Source organism: Ochlerotatus camptorhynchus, unplaced genomic scaffold (assembly GCF_037179485.1).
Source record: "Ochlerotatus camptorhynchus isolate MF236.1 unplaced genomic scaffold, CSIRO-AGI_Acam_v1.1 ptg000167l, whole genome shotgun sequence".
NCBI classification, from domain to species: domain Eukaryota; kingdom Metazoa; phylum Arthropoda; class Insecta; order Diptera; family Culicidae; genus Ochlerotatus; species Ochlerotatus camptorhynchus.
This window is the reverse complement of record NW_027040657.1, coordinates 2,621,273-2,640,974: the sequence shown is the minus strand read 5'-3', so window position 1 is coordinate 2,640,974 and position 19,702 is coordinate 2,621,273. Positions and strand designations below refer to the sequence as shown.

General features: G+C 39.7%; 1 protein-coding gene across 10 annotated transcripts in view; it reads right to left on the bottom strand.

Moving 5' to 3' along the window:
* LOC135701551 (stress-activated protein kinase JNK) overlaps nucleotides 1–19,702 on the bottom strand; it is a 303,139-nt gene that overhangs the window by 17,799 nt on the left and 265,638 nt on the right. For 5 of the 10 annotated variants that reach the window (XM_065222389.1, XM_065222392.1, XM_065222397.1 and 2 more), the window contains 3 exons: nucleotides 19,139–19,336; nucleotides 2,694–2,985; nucleotides 1,762–1,891 (listed from right to left, as the gene is read on the bottom strand). In XM_065222389.1, coding sequence (XP_065078461.1) covers nucleotides 1,762–1,891; nucleotides 2,694–2,812 — 249 coding nt within the window. In that variant the 5' untranslated portion in view covers nucleotides 2,813–2,985; nucleotides 19,139–19,336. The remainder of the gene's footprint in view (nucleotides 1–1,761; nucleotides 1,892–2,693; nucleotides 2,986–19,138; nucleotides 19,337–19,702) is intronic. The other 5 variants (XM_065222394.1, XM_065222396.1, XM_065222393.1 and 2 more) reach the window with 1 other exon arrangement.

Here is a 19,702-nt window from a genome sequence, read left to right as displayed (position 1 = left end):
TTAATTTTTTTTTTCAACTTAAAATTTTTTTGTGAAAAAAACATTATTTTACATACGAATTAATTCATGTTGTGCGCTGTACCTTCAAATTTAATGTCCTGTTTTTTTTTGTTTCAGACGTGATCATGGACGTAGGGACTGCACGGCGCGAAGTGCTGCTTTAAAAAATTGACTTCACATTATTTATAATAATTGGGCTAAATTGCAAAATTTAAAAAAAATGTCACTGATAATTAATCATCATTAAACCCTTAATAACATACATAAAGAATCGCTAACATTCATTTATTTCCCTACTCGCAATCCACTCTCAAAGATAGGCCTCATTTTAGGCCTTTTAATTGTACTTCCCCCCTTATGTTTGAAATTTGGATAAGTGGATGGATCGTTTTGGATGCATATTATGGTCAAAATAAGTCAAAAGAAATCATTCATTATCAGCCAGTTTTTTCCTAGAAATTTTTGATAAATAGTATTTTCTTGCAGAATATGTTAAAAGTGAGGGAATGTTTATGTATTTTTTTGCAGAATATGCAAAATGGGAGGGACTTCAAATGTTAATCCTCCCTCCCCTACCAAATGTTACAGAGTGTCATCAAAATACATGGAATGTTGAGATATTGAGATCGTGAGAGTGAATTTTCTCCTTCAAATTTGAATGTTTTGGCTCTCTGGGGATTGGTAGTAAAGCGGTTAAAAAATGTATGGGATAAAACCCTTTTTTATTTAATTCTAGCTTATTTAACAAAAATTTCCAGGAAAAAACTGAACGACAAAGTCCATAAACGATTTCTTTAGGCTGTCGTCAACTTTTTTTTGGAAAGCTATGTGAAATTCACATGGATGACATGCTATGTCATATATTTTTTGAGTGTATCTCCTGTTTCCAAGTTTGGTTACAAGATTTCAACTCAGGAGAGCATTTTGTGTGGTCGTTGGAAGCTTGTGGTTCTGAATATGGCAATGAGTGTGCAAAATATTACGCAATTCAATCCTCCCTATTCACTCGCGCCCGAGGATCGGAGGCGAATGCCACTTCGACTTGTTTCGTCTACTTACTACTCTCTGACGACTGTGCTGGGGAAGCAGCATATGCATGTAGGTAATTGGTGGATTTATTAGTTAATTCGACGCTTTTGGACAATGCTGGATATTTACCAGTTTTTTAATAGTTTCTTGTTGAAAATCAACATTCGGAAGCATTGTTATCGATGCGTAGCCATATTTCTGATCGATTGGTGATAAAATTATTGAAATTGGACCAGGGGCAGCTGAGTTATTAACGTTCAAAATCTTTCTTAATTTGTTACATGTTCCATTTTCGGTTTTTACAAAGTGTACCCCCATATAGAAATCAAAGACGTAGTCCTACGTCAAAAAAACTTACAATGATTATAACATGCATAACACATGGCATATTCAGAGCAGGTTAGAACAAGATTCTTACATCCGCTTTTTGTTTTCTACTAGAAATGCAATGAAAGTTCTAACTATAGACTGTAGCGAACAAGGAAATTTTTCAAGAATCTTTATTTTTACGTTCAAACTAGAGAAGCATTTCTGTATGATCAAGTGATTCCAACAAAAACCGTTCGATAGATTATTATACTCAATGAGCACATACACATGAAAACAACCCAGTATAATACAAAAATGCGTGATCAATTTCGCACTATATCAACCTTATCCTCTGACGAGTCGTGAAATTATTTCATTAAAGCGAGATGGTGTGGGGGTGGACATTCAAAGAAATATACTTACATTTTTATGGTTGACTAATTTCATAAGCTTAAACTCCCTGTAGGCTCGTTTGGCATGTGTGACGTTTTGGAACGGCCGTGATAGCTTTTTGATGGCGACATTCTGCTGGGTGAGGGTATCGTATGCGGCACTGAAATTGCAACGAGAAACAGAGAGGGAGAGATGGAGAAAAATTAGTTCACTCAGACTTTGCGGCTCCTTAGCGGTTATTCAATCGCGACAAAATAAAAGCTGTTTTAGTTTGGGTAAGAAGCTGACGTTAGTGCTTTCATAAGGCGTCAGCGTTCATTAGTTTCTTTTATGATAATACAGGCTCATTGTTAATAAAGCACCATGCGTTGTGACGCCAGTGGGCGCCCGTAGTAGGCGGGGAAAAAAAATGTACAAATAATCGTTTCGGATCGACATTCCAACCCTGCATAACAAAAGCGACACTTTACAGAAAATCCTTTCCACTGCAATGCGAGGCAACGATAATGGGTGGAACGATGGGATGACTCCTTTCCGTTTTCCCAACCTCCGCGGGACGGCAGATACACACGATATGGAATGCGGCTACCGTTTTGATGTTTGCCATAATTTACATTCCTTCAGGGATTTCCGACCCGCGGTGACAGTTGCCAACGGCAGCAACTGACTGGATGAAAAAACAGCAGACTACTTTGTTTGCTTGCACTTGTCACCAGGAATGAGGAAAATTGAGTTTATGGAATATGATTAACTTTTGGTGTCACGGCAATTACTGCTCTCCAGGTGTGGAGCGGTTACAAGAGGGGGGGGGGGGGGTATGTTATGTTAAAATTATTAGTAACGTGCTTAGGTCAATTCACACATGGGGGCGATGCGATGCGATGGGATGGTGAGCGATGTGAGCTGTTTAGGTTAGTTACTGCATGCGACCGAACGGTTTAGTTTCAGGACTTGGAACTTACCAGACCATACCCTGGGCACCGAAGCCCTTCGCTTCCAGGGTCTTGTATCGCGAAGGGACCTCAAACTCAGTATCGCCAAATTGATACTTTTCAAACGCTTCAGTCCGGTTGCGATTCATTTTTTTTTAATTTTTCGCACACTGCGTCTAACTTCTATCTAGTCTAGTTGCTTAGTTACTGATATGTTTGATTAATATATATATTTTTAATGACGGCCCACTGAGGTTATAAAAACTGTTTTTTTTTCGACACAATGTAGATGGATGTAACCAAAGTCAGTAGTATGGTTTAACTAGAACGAAAAACAACAAAAAACTAATATAAATAATAAAGTAGTTGATGAATTGTGCCAATTTCTTTAAAAACACTTCAAAAGAAGTACAACAATAGAGGGGGAGCATCTCCGTTTGACTATGACACCGTAGGAGTTTGGTGATTTACGGTAAGAATATAACGGAAGATAGGATGCGGCCATTTTCCGTTTTCCAGTCATTCTTTATTGTTATTCCTCAACATTCTATTTCGAGAGCTTTTAGATATCACACGGTACGTCCGACGACTAACTATAGAAGACGGAAGGTATCGCTCGCATAAAGGACGTGTGTGCACGGGCACTGATTTAATCTCTTTTATGGGATTTAAAATTGAATTTTCTGTGGCCAATGTGCATGGGAATAGAATGGTCACATATGGTTTCTGATGTTTTCTCCTCCTTCTGGTAAGAGACGAGAAGGTGAGATGGATATACGGTGGCATGTGGGAAATCTTGAAGATTGGATCTTGATTGGTTAATGCACGGCTTTGGAATGAATTGTATTTTTTTGCTCGTTTCGACGTATAGTAATGAGAATTTCGGTACAATCAACTCTACACTTGCTCGATATTGGAGGAACCATCGAGATAGGAAGAAGATAGGAAGATGTTTTTTAAAATACAAAAGGGTTCGCAATAGCCTAGATTTCCGACGAGTTCAGGAGAATATCTAGTTTGAGAAATGCGGGTAGGAGAAAGTTGACTGTAGGGGAGACTGGCACACTTGATTCCCTGCTACTCATGTTTCAAAAATTCTTTAAATTTTCCTTGATCACCTCATGGGGGAGGTTTGATCCCTATTAGGTGAAATATGTACGTTTTGTACGATCCCGCGATGATTTCAGTGGCTTGGATGCGGTGTTCAACATCCTTGTTGAAGTCATGGATGGTAGTTCTGTTGTCGGAGTTGAAGAAGGTTCTGTACCCAAGTAACACAAATCCATAGAATTGTGTTGAGTAAACTTCATTACAACCACAACCAGTTATACAAATGTTATATAAACTGCTATAAAACGTGTGTGTTGCTTGGGTATCCAGTTTAAATGATCGCTTGATCTTAGCTGACTTACCTTTGGCTTGTAACAAGTACGCTTTCCATTGATACATTCAAACCATTGGCATTAGGTATTTGAGATTGGACAGAGATAGGATGCGGAGGGCCCGCTTAGGGGGAGCGTAACCCATGTTTTGGTTTGCATTTATTTAATAGTTCAGATAGGCTAGAAATGACAGGTTTATAGTGAGAGAATCTACTATATGCTGCCCAAGAACTTGTTGATTTTGTTTTGCATTTGCATATAATTGTAATGTTAAGTTTGTTTTTGTAATTATTAGATAAAAAGTTTACCTCATTTGAAACATTGAGTTGTATAAACTTGACAAATTATACATATAAAATAGTAGTGATTACAGTGTCGCATGATCTAACAAAAATCCCATAGGCTTGGTAGCCATCATAATGAAGTAATGAAATTAGGTTGTTAGTGGAATGCTTAAATAAAACAGCAAATGTGGGAATGACACTGATGAAGACTGCACATTGTAGTCGAAATACGTATCTGTCATCGATACCAGTGGAATATAAGTGGAAGTAAATAGTTTTTGTAATGATAAGTATCACGATCTTCATCGAAATCTAAGTATTATTGACAATAATCATAACAATCAACTTGTATACATATTGAAAAACATATATAAAATGGGGCACCCGATTGAAGCGATTTGGACGGAGAGAGTGGGAATGTAAACTCCCTGTTGATAACATTTCGTGGATAAAGGGTGGGCTCTTCTCTCCACTCATTGGGGCATCTTCCTGCTTGGGGGCTTGTCTTTTTGACCAATTGGCTGATCAAGTTGCTGGAAGGAGATTTTTGATTGTTCCGTAGATGCGTATAGGCGACTTTGCCTATCGATCCACCCAATCCGTTTTGGCCCTTCATACAGCGACATGTTGAGGACAATCAGAGGTTATCAAGCTTGATCAAGACAAACAGAGAAGAGAGCCCACTGCTGTCGGACTTAGTTTCCGTGCTACAATGGGTGGTAAACCACTATCATCACATCATTTAATTTATAAACGTATTCACCGCCACTCATGAAGAGTTACACTTGACATACAAAAATCAATGAGCTCCCAATACTTTCAGCCAATTTATTTCATTTGACCCGAATGCGCTACCTGTTCGTTACGGTACGGGGTACGAATCCGAACTGTTCTCTTTTATAAAAGATTAACCGAAAATAGATTTGAGCAAGACAGTATATTGAAATTGCATGATGAGGAAAGACATGTAGCATCATAGGCGTAGCCAGAGGAGGACAGGGGGCAGTCTAAACTCAGCAACACAAATACTTTCGGTGAAATGGCGTTCGGTAAAATGGCATTCGGCCAAATTTTCCATAGTATTTTTTTTTTCGCCGCTCCCTAACTCAAAATCTGGCTATGCCCTTGATGAAGAGAATTGACGTTTGAAAGGTCGTTGAATTACTTCGGTAATTTGACGTACTTCCGGCCACGATGACTGTTGAGTCACACCTATCCTGAGGGTTTCTGGAACTTCTACTCGTTCACTTTGACTTGAACCGTAGAAGAGGCGAGAGTGCGAGTAGTTAGTACTTAAGTGTACTTAGTATTTGTAGTATTTTTTTTTGGTTGTACAGCTTTCCCCCAAAGAACGCGTTACCCACTGAGTTCTACCCACAGCTTTTTCTCGGTGGGTTTTCAAACAAGCGCTCTGATTTTCTGCTAGTGACTAGTTCTCGATTGACACTACTCACATGCAAAAGCGGTGGGTGCAACTCAGTGGGTAACGCGTTCTTCGGGGGATAGCTGTAGTTGAATTCACTCCAGGTTGGAGTGCCTGGGGAAACAGTCTCCGCACTCACGTGTCAGGATCGGTGGAGGAAATCTGAAAGGGAAAGTTCCTCCAGTCGTGATAAATGTGAGTGGGGTTGTTGTGCTTCGGTAGAACGAAGGTTAGCACCAACTTTCGCTTAGGAACTATGAAGCGGCCTCTGATTGTGAGGATCTTAATTCCTCATGGGATTTCAGTCTGCTGAATCGCCCTCAAACTAAATTTTGGTCTCTTCCATACATAAACCCTCACTAAGGTTGGGTTTCTTGCCGGGCAAATCAAACCTTGACGAGAAGTCCTCTTCGGAGGTGGCGCTTAAGCCACTTGTTCTTGAGACAGGAAGCGTATTCAGTGGTGGAAATCTCGCAGGTTGCGAGGCATGCGTTACAGGCTTCACGTTGTTTTGGTGACGTGCTTTAAGGTTCAATTTACTTTGATGCATTTTTTAAAAATTCAAAAGCAGTTTTTTCGACGCATTATTTTAGATTGCAAAAAGCTCGCGTCATTTTGTGTAAAATATCAAAAGGAATCGAATAGTGCGAGCTTTTTGCAATCTGAAATAATGCGTCGGAAAAAACTGCTTTTGAAATTTTCCAAAAAGCATCAAAGTAAATTGAACCTTAAGATCCTATGTTATCTGCATTTTGGATCGCGTATACGAAGATTTTGTTAGCACGAAAAGGGCTCACCAAATCGAAATGACGTTTTAGACAAAGTTGTGGAAAAAGGAATTTCCTTTTCAGAAAGGAATATACACTGAAAAAATAACAATGCTTTGCCAGAAAGTTTAAAAAAACTGAAAATTTTTTACACATTATTATTGGCAAAATTTCCATGTGATTTTCATGTGTGCACACGTGAACGTGAATTTTATGTGTACACATAAGAACTATGTGCCCGACACATATATAGGGGAAATGGATGTAATGTCGGCCTAAATGCCCCTAATTTGGGCCCATACATAGATGCAGCAATCGACTAAATTTTCAATAGCGACCAAAAATATCCATTAGTACCGTCCCAATGACGCGTTTATCTAGATAAAATTGATAAATAGTAGATATTTAGCGATTGGTCCAATCTTAGATCCATAGGCCAACATTAGAGCCATTTTCCCTATCATTTGTTTATCACATAGCAAAAATTCATGTGTGGGACACATAGAAAATAATCTTTGATTTTTTATTAGTGTACAAATAGAGCAGTTCTAAGCAAAATAGCTAAAAAAATAAGCAATTTTTGTATCGACCTTCACCGAAGCTTTGTATGAAACTTTGCGTAATTATTTGTTATGGGGAACGATTCACATTTTTTGTCAAAATTCGGACATTTTGGATCTTGTACATTTTTTAAAAAGGCACCTTTGAAACTTTTCAAAAACATGCAGCACGTAAACAGTAATTCTGATCGAAATGACGTCTGAGACAAAGTTGTTTTTCTGGGTAGAATGTACAAAAAAAATTAAGCGAAAATCCTAAAAACATATTAAAAAACTAAGTATGTCAAAATGTCACGAAATATTTATCCGATTATGTGCATAAGCACTATGTGTAAAGTAATAATTATCCGAAATTTGGCAAAGTGATGATCGCTCAGCTTAGTGACCATTCGGCTTAATGACCTTCTGCCAAATGATCCAATATCCACTAATAAAATAAATACAAATGTAAAGGGTCCAAAACGGGAAACGTCGGTAAATGATTAAAAGAGCAGCAAAAAATTAATGTATTTTTGACTCTAACTTCCTCTGTATTCATGAAACTTTTGATTTTTGCAATATTTTCAGAATGGCGTATTCGATATTTCAGTGGCAACATTTCAAAGGGGCGTAATTGCTTTTGTAAACAATGACTTTAGTCGTCAATTTCTCGCGAATTAAATCTTACCTCTCCAAAATTACAATGCTAGCTGGTAGAGGAAACATTCCTCTACCTGTTGGTGTGATTATTTTTCATGAGTGAGCTTTTATTCGCGAGAAATCGACGGCTAAAGTCATTGTTTACAAATGCAATTACGCCCCTTTGAAATGTTGGCACTGATTTTTCAATAAATCGTAGCTCGAAAACGTCACTTCTTATTGAAATGACGTTTGAGACTAAGTTGTAGGGAAAAATAAATTCTTTCTAGAAAATCGATTGAGCTAATCTGTTATGCCAGGTTTTTCTTCAAATGAAATAGAGTTAACTACCCTATTTCCGGCCTACTAAGCACAACCCGCATTTAGTCTTTCTTAATCAAGCGCAGTTTAGCACCAAACGGAATGTTATTATTACTGATGGCTTCCAAATTTATTTACCTTTCCGTACGTACCGTAAGATTTGATAAAGAGAAACCAATCGTTGAGATATTGTCTAAAGTCTAACACTGCTTCTTGACGCCAAACTCGGCCTACGGATTCTAAACTCGGCCTAACGCATTGCAACGCCATTGAAACGCCAATGAATTCACTTCGGCCTATCGGATGAAGATAAAAATTGATTCGGTCGGAGAGCTTCTTTTGCTTTTGGGAATAATGGGTGCAAACCTTCATATCAGGCGTTCTCATTGACTTCGTTCGGTAGCTTATTAACTAAAGTATCGTACCAAACGCATAATTGACTTGTTAACTCTGAAATCATGGATTTATTTGAAGTTGTCTGCTCGATAGGCCCAAAATGGGCGATTAGGCCGAAATAGTTCTCTACCCTATACGCACTACAAAATATGGCTGATTTTGAGTTGCCGATAATAGAACAGCTGGTTAACCAGAGGCTGAAAAGAGGCTGTCGACCATAGTCACACTCACCTGAGAAGTTTGGAGCGTTGTAAAAACGTTTTAACCCATTTTGGACAATGCTGTCGTTTGGAATGGATTAAATAGCAAGCAACAGATCAATGTAAACAAACACGTCATATGTGTGCGAGACGCTGAGAAATTGATAAAAAAAATGCGAACGTTGCTTAGATTGACGGGAATACGTAAATTCCCCTATCAATAATCTAAAGAAAACAGATTTTTTCTCCTTTTCTTAAAAAAAAATCTGTCTTAGTCATCATGAAAAAAGTTGGGTTCGAAAAAACAGTAAAAATCAGTAAAAAGTAAAATGTGTTTACATGGCAGCTTTTTGGTACGATGAGATGGAAAAAAATAGATTAACTTGAAAATTTATTCAGAAATCAAAGTAGAACACTGATTTCCTTGGATTAGGACTGGCTTTAGGAGCAAGATAAAGGTATTTTATATTAAAGGAGCTAAGTGTAATACATTAACACTATAACATACTCCAACCTTTTTTTTATTTTTGCTCCTCCACATTCGAAACACACTGGCACCACTGCACTTGCTCGGAAATCAAAAGCTACAATTGCTCCCGCCATGAATCATCAATCACGTTATTGGCTTTTCACTCGTTGGGCAGGTGATAACCGGCCACCCACAGCGAACGTGACCGTGTGAATCATGTACCTGCATAGACAAGCCCCCATTTTGAGCCCAGACAGTGCCAAATCACAGAAAAATCCATTAAGCCCCCCCAACCATTGTATCTTTCGCTCTGTTTACATTCCTAAACCCGGCTATCACCAGTTGCGATTGACAGCCAGCTGCAGCAGTCTCGTATCAATAGCTTGATAAGGGTCTTCAAACGTATCCAACTCGTGTGTCAATCAGTGACCGAATTCTATTTATGATCCGTTCCAGCCCAATTTCCATTCCACTAATTTCGAATGCAAATTTACCACGCGTTCCCACATTGTCGCCATTTTTCCACTCACCGCAGAGTCGATACCACTTTGGTAATTATATGAGCTTTGTTCCAATACTCTCGCATGACCAGACGTTCTTCAAACCATTGACAACATCAAAGGGAATTTTGAACATTTCTGCTCGGCTGGAACAAAACCCCCACCTGCTGTGACAGCAGTTTGACATTTTCCACCGCGTTGGAAATATGCGTGCTTTCCATCCACGAAACAAACAAAAAAGGGACGGGGTGTAAATTTATGATAATTAGAACCGCCTTGGTGAGCGATGCTGCCTAAGTGCAGAGTGGCTCTGGAGGCATCTCAATCAATTTTCTCGGATCTGCAGTCAGGACCCGACTCGCTCGCTGGGGCGTAATGAATTCCAAGTATAACCTCTGCCTTATGGATCTGATCCTGCTCGTCTTTTTTACCTCGTGAAGAAGCACGATGAACGTATTGGAATTCTAGTGATCTCTCCAAGGGGCGGCAAGTTTAAAGGACATCTTTGGGAGGAAGCTTTTTATTCGATAGCTAGATAGTATTCGGTGTGGTAAGATCTGAGTGATGGAATTTTCCTCGTTGGAAGTCGGATAGGATGGTAGAAGAAAAGGCTGCGGTATGGTTTGAGATAATGGGTTGACGATGAGTCTGATGAAGTTGTCTCGTAAGCACGTCTCAGTCTCCGTCACCAGTGTGGGTGCGGAAGAGGATTTGTCGGTTCGAGAGCAGTTAATTGAAATGAGGAGGAAGAATCCTTCGTTTAGTTTGACTTTGAATAATAGAAGCAAGGCAGTAACCGACTGTGCTATAGTGAATGTTTGAAGACTAGAGCGAAGCTGGTTGTTAAGTAGGAAATGAGCTTCCTTGCTCTTCACTGAAAGCCAAGAGGTAATCGATACAATGTATTGTACTAGTACTTGCTGCATGGTGGGTAGTATGATAATGGATAACATCTTCCGACATGTATGTACAGCACAATGTTAGTACAAATTGATGTTTGTCTTGTTTCATCATATCTTCAAAAATATTCAATCAAAGTCGTTTTGTTACTCCATACGTGAAGTCAGGCTTGCAATTGCTCATTACAGCTAAAATGCTATTTTTCGTAATTATGAAACAATGAGATACTATAATGATAATTTTTATTTGTAAGATGCAAGAAGAGGTGGTAAAGTTTGTGTATGACGTATAAAATTTATCAATTTTGCTTTCAGAAGGTCACAACTAGCGATTTTATGATCGCTGATTGCTCGCTCATCGCGTTGCTCATCGTTACAGCTAATCGGTAGTTGTGACCTTCTGAAAGCAAAATTTACAAATTTTATATGTCATACACAAACTTTACCACCTCTTCTTGCATCTTACAAATAAAAATTCTCATTATAGTATCTCATTGTTTCATAATTACGAAAAATAGCATTTTAGCTGTAATGAGCAATTGCAAGCCTGCGTGAAGTTTGCAATTTCCAGAATTGGGAGGCAATGCTATACAAATATCAACATGAAGCATAGTGCGATAATTTAATAGCTGGAGAAAAATGTGTATAGCATAGATTGATAGTTACGCTAGAGTGCGGCAGTGTGAAAATTGAACAAAGTTTGAAATTGAGCGAAGGGTCTAACCGCTTAGGTTGACTTTAACCATATATATAAAATCAACTTTAATGTTAGGAGGATTGCCGGGAAATAGCGTAAATTAGTCAAAACTTTCCTCTATTCAGGAAGCCGAATTTCAGAATGTTTTGCAAAAAGCAAACATTCCAAGTTTACCGAACTTCAATTTCTGAGCTACTCAGCAATCGACTCATAGTATTTATATATTTTAGCCGAAAGCTTTTGAAAAAAGTACTGACTTTTCGGAAATATTATATAGCTACCAAAACTATCGCCGAGTGCTCAGCTGTTCTAATCTCGTCAAAAAATATACCGATTTCAGTGAAAAAAAAGTTAGTGTGTGTAAATGCTTCCGTTTTAGCAAAAATAGGGGAGACTAGACAGGCTTGATTGGATTTCACGAAAACCAAACTTATCTTTTTCAGACAAGCTACCACAAAGGTAAAACTACAGTAACATTTAAATCAATTTGCTCTTGTTATGTATTTTTGAGATTAGTTGCTAGTTTTTCATCTTCTCGAACTTTTTTTTAGTCTTTGTGAAATTGTTTAACAACTTTTGATCTGTTCTACCAAATTGTACCAAAAAGTAGAATCGATCTGTATCCAGTGCGCAAAACAGTCAGGTTCATTGTGTTATTTTCGTATGAATATGAACTGCCATCTGCCTCATCATTCACTGCCTCGTGAGAGTCTGAATGATTGAGAGGTAAACCAGTCACTGAACTGTGATCTAGGCGGGTAATTCAAAGGTAACACTCAAGGAAGAAGTGTTAGCTTGTTTACTAAAATGAACTATGACCAGTTTGTATGGCAAGTTTTGCTATAAGAAATATTTCTGGTGATTATTCGTGAAATTCACATCAAAGATTGATCACTTGCTGAGGTAATCAATTTGGCAAGGCATTTGTGATCAGCATACACCTTCCGGTCGCATTAAACAGCTCCAGACCTATCCAAATCAGTCCGTATTTTGTTTTGTTTTGGCATTATTTATGGCAAAATTAGTGAACTTTTCATGAGCATTAACGGCAAATAACTCACCAGCACTAGCGAACCGTTAGTTCCAGCCCACCTGTAATTACCCGCCTAGGGATGTGATGTAGCGCGGCTCAGACTAGTTGGCTCTGGAACACAGATTGATATCTGGTTGTTCCAGCGCATAAAAGTGTTTAGCCAATCGTAGCTTGCCATTTTATTGATTTCCCAGTTTAAAAGCATCTTTTTACCATTCTGAGTAGCAAATTCGCAAACCAAAATTCGAGTGCACCGTGCCGTCAATCCGAAGTGTAGATGGCTTGCTTTGATTATGTAATCAACTAACATAACTTCTTCTTGTCACGTGAATATTCTCGAGGTTCGTCCAAAATCCGGCTGGTAGGAAATCGCATGCTCAAGCTGGAGACGGTAGTACCGTTTCAGAGTAATTAAGGTCAAATTGAACATCCTCGCAGCACCTTTGATAGATGCTCCTGCAACTACACATTTTACCGCATTCTTAATCCAATCCGAGCCAACTGGTCTGCGTTCCACTGTACCTTTTTCCGGATGTACTAGCGAGGCAGCTTTTTGAAACCCAAAAATATTATTATGTGGAATAACTTAAACATGTTATAACTATTGCGTACTTACAACAGTATTTTGAGAAGCAGAGACTTTTGAAACACTGGAAAAACAAGTAATCGCGCTCCACGTATTGCAAACGTTGCAACTGGTGTGGGCGTGACAAATGTTTTCCTTTCTTGACGTTTAAAAGCAAAGGCAATATGGTGATTTCTTTTTGGGGGAGACTTGATTCCGGGATCAAGATCAAGTCTCCCCGAACTGAGTTTTCAGTATCAAATTAACCTGATCTCAAAATAATATAAAACCTTACCAATCTAATGCTATTGACTGCTTACGCTGAGTGTGAAAGCACTGCACTATTCAATCCATTGCTCTGTGCAGACCGTTTGTACCAAACAGTAAAGCTGGGTTTAGACAGGGCAAGTCAATTGATCAAGTCAGTTGAATTCAACTGACTAGAACGCGAATTGAACGTGTAAACTATGCTATTCAACTGACTTGATCAACTCACTTGAATTGAAAAAAGTTGAACCAGGCTTCAACTGAGTTGATCAAATGACTTGCCTAGTCTAAACCCAGCTTAAAGGACGAGGCAATGAAAGAGCCAACAAAAATATTCAGTCACTCACGAACAGGCGACTCACACCGCTTGCCTTCGCTCACACAGCATGTAATTGAGTCATTTTTCCATAGAAAATGTACGCTCAGTCATTTGAAACAAGTATTGAGTACCATCACGGCAGAATAAACGTGCTCACTGAGCTACGGACTGAGTGTCTGAGCGCCGCCGAGTTGTCTCCTACCCTAATCTGGTCCTTATTTCGGCTTTCGATGTTTAATGGTCTCGATTGCCAACTTTTTCCTCCCAGCCAGTGGCTCTTGGGTATTGGGGAGAGGCCGGTATTGGCTGCTGTACGGAGGATTCTGTTCCCCTCCTCGAGGATATAGATCCATTCGTTACCCGATGTTTTTGCCAAGTAGGCAGCCGCTTTGATGGCGACTGCGGTGTCGATTCGAAGCCGGAAAGAAAGTACCCCAACTTCAACGCAGGCTGTGTCGGCCGGCGTCGAGGGCAGGAGACCTGATACTACCCGGATGTAGCCATTGTAAACCGATGCAAGGACTTGCAACAGTTTGTCCTTGGCCATTGCGGTGAACTCCAGACCGTAGAGTAGACGGCTGTCAATAACTGCCTTGGCTACATGCAGCCGGATAGCTCGGTTGTTGGTGCGGTGCCGCATGGAGATTGTTTTGATCAGGTTTATGCGGGTCTTGCAACTATCCTTAACGCTCTGGAAGTGTAGCGTGAAGGTTAAGTGTCGATCAAATAGAACGTCCAAGATGCGTATCGTTTTTTTCAGGGGGATCGGTTGATCCCCGATCTTGATAGAGGCACCGCCGACTCGGTAACCGGAAGCGCAGACGTGACAGCGGATACTCTTTGCAGCTGAGAGTTGGAACCCGGCTGAGGCCGCCCATTTATCAACTGCCGATACAGTTGCTTGTGCTTGGATGCGGGTCCTTGCGATGGTGCGGCCGCCGGCCACAATTAGCACGTTATCTTCGTAGACGAGAATGTGGCAAACGAGTAAAGATCCGGTTCATCGCTATTAGGAAAATCGTTACCGCGATAACCGAGCCTTGCGGCACCCCTGTTTCCTCCGGGAAAGAAGAAGACTTGGTGTTCCCCACGGCGACTTTAAACGATCGTCTTGCCAGAAAGCCTCGGATAAAGGAAAGGATATTTCCTTTGAATCCCCAGGTGATGAGCTCTTGAAGTACTAACGGCGTTCATGTTCTGTTGAAGGCCTTGGAGATATCCAAGGAGACGATCTCCGCGTGGTGGCCCTTTTCCTGCGTGTCCTTTAACAGTTCTCCTAGCGAAGCGAAATACGTGGAGGTTCCCTTTCCCGCCCGGAAGGCGTGCTGCCGGTGGTCAAGGTATCCATTTTCTTCCAATGCAGCGCAAAGTCGACGATTGACCATGCTTGCGCAGCTGGTTAACGCAATCGGACGGAATTTATCGAATAAGAAATTGATTTTCCCATAGTAAATTCTGTGTAAACTTCAATTTTTTTTTCTTTATTAGAGAGATTTTTAGCCATAGGCTAGTTCATCTCTTAACACTGCAAATGGTTTGTGCCGGTTTCTTTCCAAATGAGATCAAATTTTGGGAGGCTAATAAGGACCCGAATTGGAACCGTTTGAGCACTGTGGAGCGAAATCTTCTATTTTGCAACAGTCTAGTGCGCAATGATTTTTTTTTAAAGAAAAACATATATTTCAAGCGTAACTATTCAAATAGACGTATCTGATTTTGTAAACAATCACTTTCATCGACGATTTGTGGCAACTGCCAGCTCACTCACAGAAAGTAACAACGCCAGCTAGTATGGGAAAGATTTCCATACCAGATGGTGGTGTTTGTTTGCGTGGGCGATTGTTTACAAAAGCAGATACGTCGATTTGAATAGTTACCCAAGATTCTTATGAGAAACTTGAAGAACATCTTATTTAGTTAGAAGCGAATCATAATTGATGTTGCTGTTGAATCAATATTTCTAAGTTGAGGAGAGGAGACTCGATTTTAAGACTAACATTAAATTAATAAATCCTGTTGAAGCGTAATCGCCAATAAGAGATTATTGTAAAATATACAATGAGTGATAGAAGGGTGGCTCTGTGTTAAAACTGCTCCACTTTCCTCTATATGTGCAATGGAGTAACTCAGCCGGAACTTAATGTCTGCACGGCATGAAATTCAATAAAGATAGCTGGGAATGGTTCCCGCTCATTTAGCCCAATATAATTTGTCTGCAAGTCGTTCGAAATTTGGCCCTGTATTGATTATTAGTTGCAAATCGATAATCGAAGTATAATTAGATAATCTGAATAATCTGATGTTAGAGTACTTCTTCTTCTATGCTTTTCACGCTTCTTTTTGCGAGCCGCCTGCCGGCTCTCAACTTAGTGTTCTTGATGCATTTCCCCTGTTATTAAATGAGAGCTTTCTATGCCAGCATGAGTTTGTGTATTGTGTGCCAAGCACACAGATGCTCCCCTCACACAGGGAAGTCGAGAAAATTTCCAATCCGAAAGATATCCTCGACCTGACCGGAAATTGAATCCACCGCCACCGGCTTGGCAATATCGTGACTTTACTAACAAGTCTATCTGAGGCCCCGTTAGAATCTTTTTTCATGGTCACTTTTAGGGTGATTTCTTATAGCGTCCTTTTCGCGATTTCACATAACAAAATACTTATTAAGGTTTTTGTGAGTGTACGTAGCTGAAACTACTACTTGTTGTTTGCCGCGGAGAAGCAAGCAATGTCCAAAATTTTCAGATTTATAAACCTCTTAAATCTTGAGATTTGTGCAGTGGCGTCTCGTGAGAAGATTCACTAGTTGTGCACTTATTTTATTTATATTTTGTCTGTAACAGTAGAAGCCAATTTTGATGCAGAATACAAAAATGGGATACAAATCTTTCGACGGGGATACCTGTATGAAAAATAAACGAAATGATGATGGGAAACAGTTGTGCTACCAGTTTCGCTTACTCTTGCATAGAAACATTAATTTTCTTTTTAAGTCTCATGTTTATGATATTTGTCATCGTTACTCACCATTTCATAAGCAGTACCGTAGAGTTGACGCCAATTTCCTCGAAATGCTCCACTTCCCACGCAATTTCCTCGAGCATGACACAACCAACAATTTCCACTTGTACATTTTCGGCAAAGTTCTGCGTTATGATTTTATGATTTATTTTACATGTCATTTTCAAGTTGTCCAACTTTGGCCGTGGGACGTCTTTTCTCGCAATAAGCATTTTTTCCTTCATGGATCTTCTGGCAAACGGTCTTTTCAGGAGGTCATTAACAATATCCTGTTCCATGATTCCTATTTAATTTTGCACTATGCTATGAACAATATTCCATCAATGCGCCGAGACTACTGAATGAAATGCAGTCAGGTAGTAGGAAAATTTAAAAATTCGATGTGTGCGTGTAGGTAGGTATACAACGAATGACGGCTCTCCAAGATTCAATCAATTCAGAGAGAAACTCAAATGCGACGTTGCCTATACGTGCCAATTTATTCTCTTCTCTTTAAACTGTGCAAAGATAGAAGTGCACAAAATAAACACTAACACATCGGCAATTATGCTTACGGGACTTCAATACATATGCAACTGATCTGGTTGTAAATACGAGCGTTTCTGGTGCACAAGCAAAAGTGCTCAGGCTGGGAGAACTAAGCATGCGGTGGCTTTGGAAGAACGAAGTCATATTTTCCTTGCTTGTTTTGTGTCGCTCATTCGCCACACCATAGAAGCCCAAAATGAGTTGTCTGCACGTGGTAAAATCCCAGCTATGCCTCGCTTCTGTTTTTACTTACTTTTCTTTCAGTGGCGGGTAAAACGGAGGTTGAGCAGCGATGTGCTTAGCAATTCAGCTACTATCCAGTGATGTGGTGGACAATTCAGTTACTATCCATATGAAACCAATAAATAGGGGGGACAAAAATGGTTTTGATTGAGTATTAAATTTTTGCCTCTTAAATTTTATGAAATATAAATTTCACTTTTTGAAAATTCGAGACTGTGCAGTGCACGAGGTGCACATATGGAAGAGACGCCACTGGATTTGTGCTCTTCAAATTCCGAAGCATGGTAAGAAAAAGGACAAAGGAAACACATTAAAAATTGATAACAAATAATGCACACGAATACGTCTAAATGATAGCAAATTTCGAAGAAAGTTGCAAATTCCTGAGAAAAATCACTTATTGAATGAATCCGAATTCACTTCACTGTAAATGTATAAATTCGAATAGAAATTTCAACTCGTCGATTAATGAATTCAGAAATGTTTAAAAATTGAAATCTTTTGAAGTGTGCTTCTTACGTCACCAACCGTCGTTGGCAATGTCGAAGCATTGTTCTGAGAAAGCTTCCAAAACATTCATTAAAATTAATGAGGATCAGTGTTAGCATCGTTTGCCTTCTCTGTGCCTAGAATTGGCAGCAAGTAAGCAGAGCTTGGTTTCTCGCAGCAAAAATGTGTTCTCTGTGAATGGCATCTTGATTGGTAGGAGATACTGTCGATGATGGAGAGAAAATCTTCACAAACGAAATGATTTCCAAAGAAAGAGTCGATTGTCAGTTGCCTCCATTGATAACAAGAAGAAAGCAAAACAAGTTTTCTGACTGATCCAATGAATGACAAAAAAAAAAAAGAAAATCACTTCGTTGATCATAATGACATTTCATTGAAAGCTCGCTGTCAGTTATCGCCAATTTCAGAAATGTAATCACCATACGAGCCTTTTGAGTGCCTCCTGTCTGTGTGGGTTCTTCCAACTTCCCGAGGAAATGATTTACGATATAATAAAGGCATCGTCCCATCTGTGCTGCTTCGAAGCGTTCTCATTGTGCACTTCCTCTAGAGTAATAAAATACTGAGGAGCTTTGTAGAAAGTTCTACTCTTTACGGAGTTGGTAACAAGCTCGTGTGTATTATGGCCTTTTTCATGGTGGATCAATATCACCCAGAAGTCTCCCCTGCTGATGCTATGAAGAGCACTCCTGTCTGGAGTGGGATTTGCATTCAATATTCATTCATTGCTGGGCCCTGGTACATTCTGCGTTAACCAACCAATCAATGCAACACCGGTTGATGGAAGGGCAAGAACCTAATATGGATGAGATTCAGTCTAGTGCAATAACCTTTTAATTACTCCACTGAGTGCAATTAATTACCGTATTTCAAATTGCTTCAATGATGCTTTTGAAATGGGATATTTGCAACATAGAAGCTATCATTGTATTGGATTTGTAATTCAAATGCAATACCTAACGTATTTTATACGGATAAGCTCTTATTGAAAATCACACAAGTCCTGTCAGGAGCCTCCCAGTAAAGGTCATGTTGGAGGTAGTTGTATCGGTTCCCAGGTCCATCAAAGAAATTACCGGTTTGTCTATTTTCTCGACTTCCCTGGATGGTATGAAGAGACAGTTACGCAATTTGTTTGCTTAGTTTCGATAATCACTCGGTCGAACCAGCATTCGAATCTCTGATTTGCTCCACTTGGTGCTGTACACTGACGTAAGACAAACCAATAAGCTGCTAACAATTCGAAATCCATTTAACCTTTCCAGCGCAGGCGACACAGTCCAACAAAAGAGGTGGATTACAAACGAATGAATCAACTTTCTCCTAACGATAAGCCGACTCGACCGGGGATTCTGTTCATCTCAACAACTGAGACCAATCGATAATCGAGAAAACACCATTCCACGTACACCCCATCCTAGGTACTTTGAAAGTGGAACTTTAATTACAAACCCCTCTCCGAAGGATACTTACCATACAATGCCTTGAGCTCCGGATCCGATCGGTTTCAGGTTCTGGTATCGCTTGAGAATCGTGAACTTGGTGTCACCCACCTCAACGGTGTAGAAGGAGTGACGTACGCTCATGTTGCAATTCACCAAATCTTTTTGGTGGTTTCTTTCCTCGGGATTACCCTCTTGACGTGTGTTTTCTAGTGGCCGCTATTATTGTCTGTTTCGGAGAGGGAGAAAAAGACGAAGAAAAAAGGATAATCATTAGTGAAACGTTGCTTTCTGGGTCGAGAACAGACTCGTTAATTGCTAATTAGCTGCGGTAGCAGTAGATGAAAGCCAGTTGAGAGAAATTTTCTACGGGTCCAGTTTAATTATCCACCCTTTCTGTTCCTGTGAATCATTGAAATCACTCCTTGGCATTAGTAAGCGACGAACCCGGATCATAGGAACGCAATTGAATAATTCATTTCACCTGGGCGCTAATAATGCTAGTCAACTCAAAATAGATTCACAATCCTCACTTTCTGAAAATGGCACGTGTGGTCATGCTTTTCCAAGCGAAAAAAAAACAATTAATGAAGCG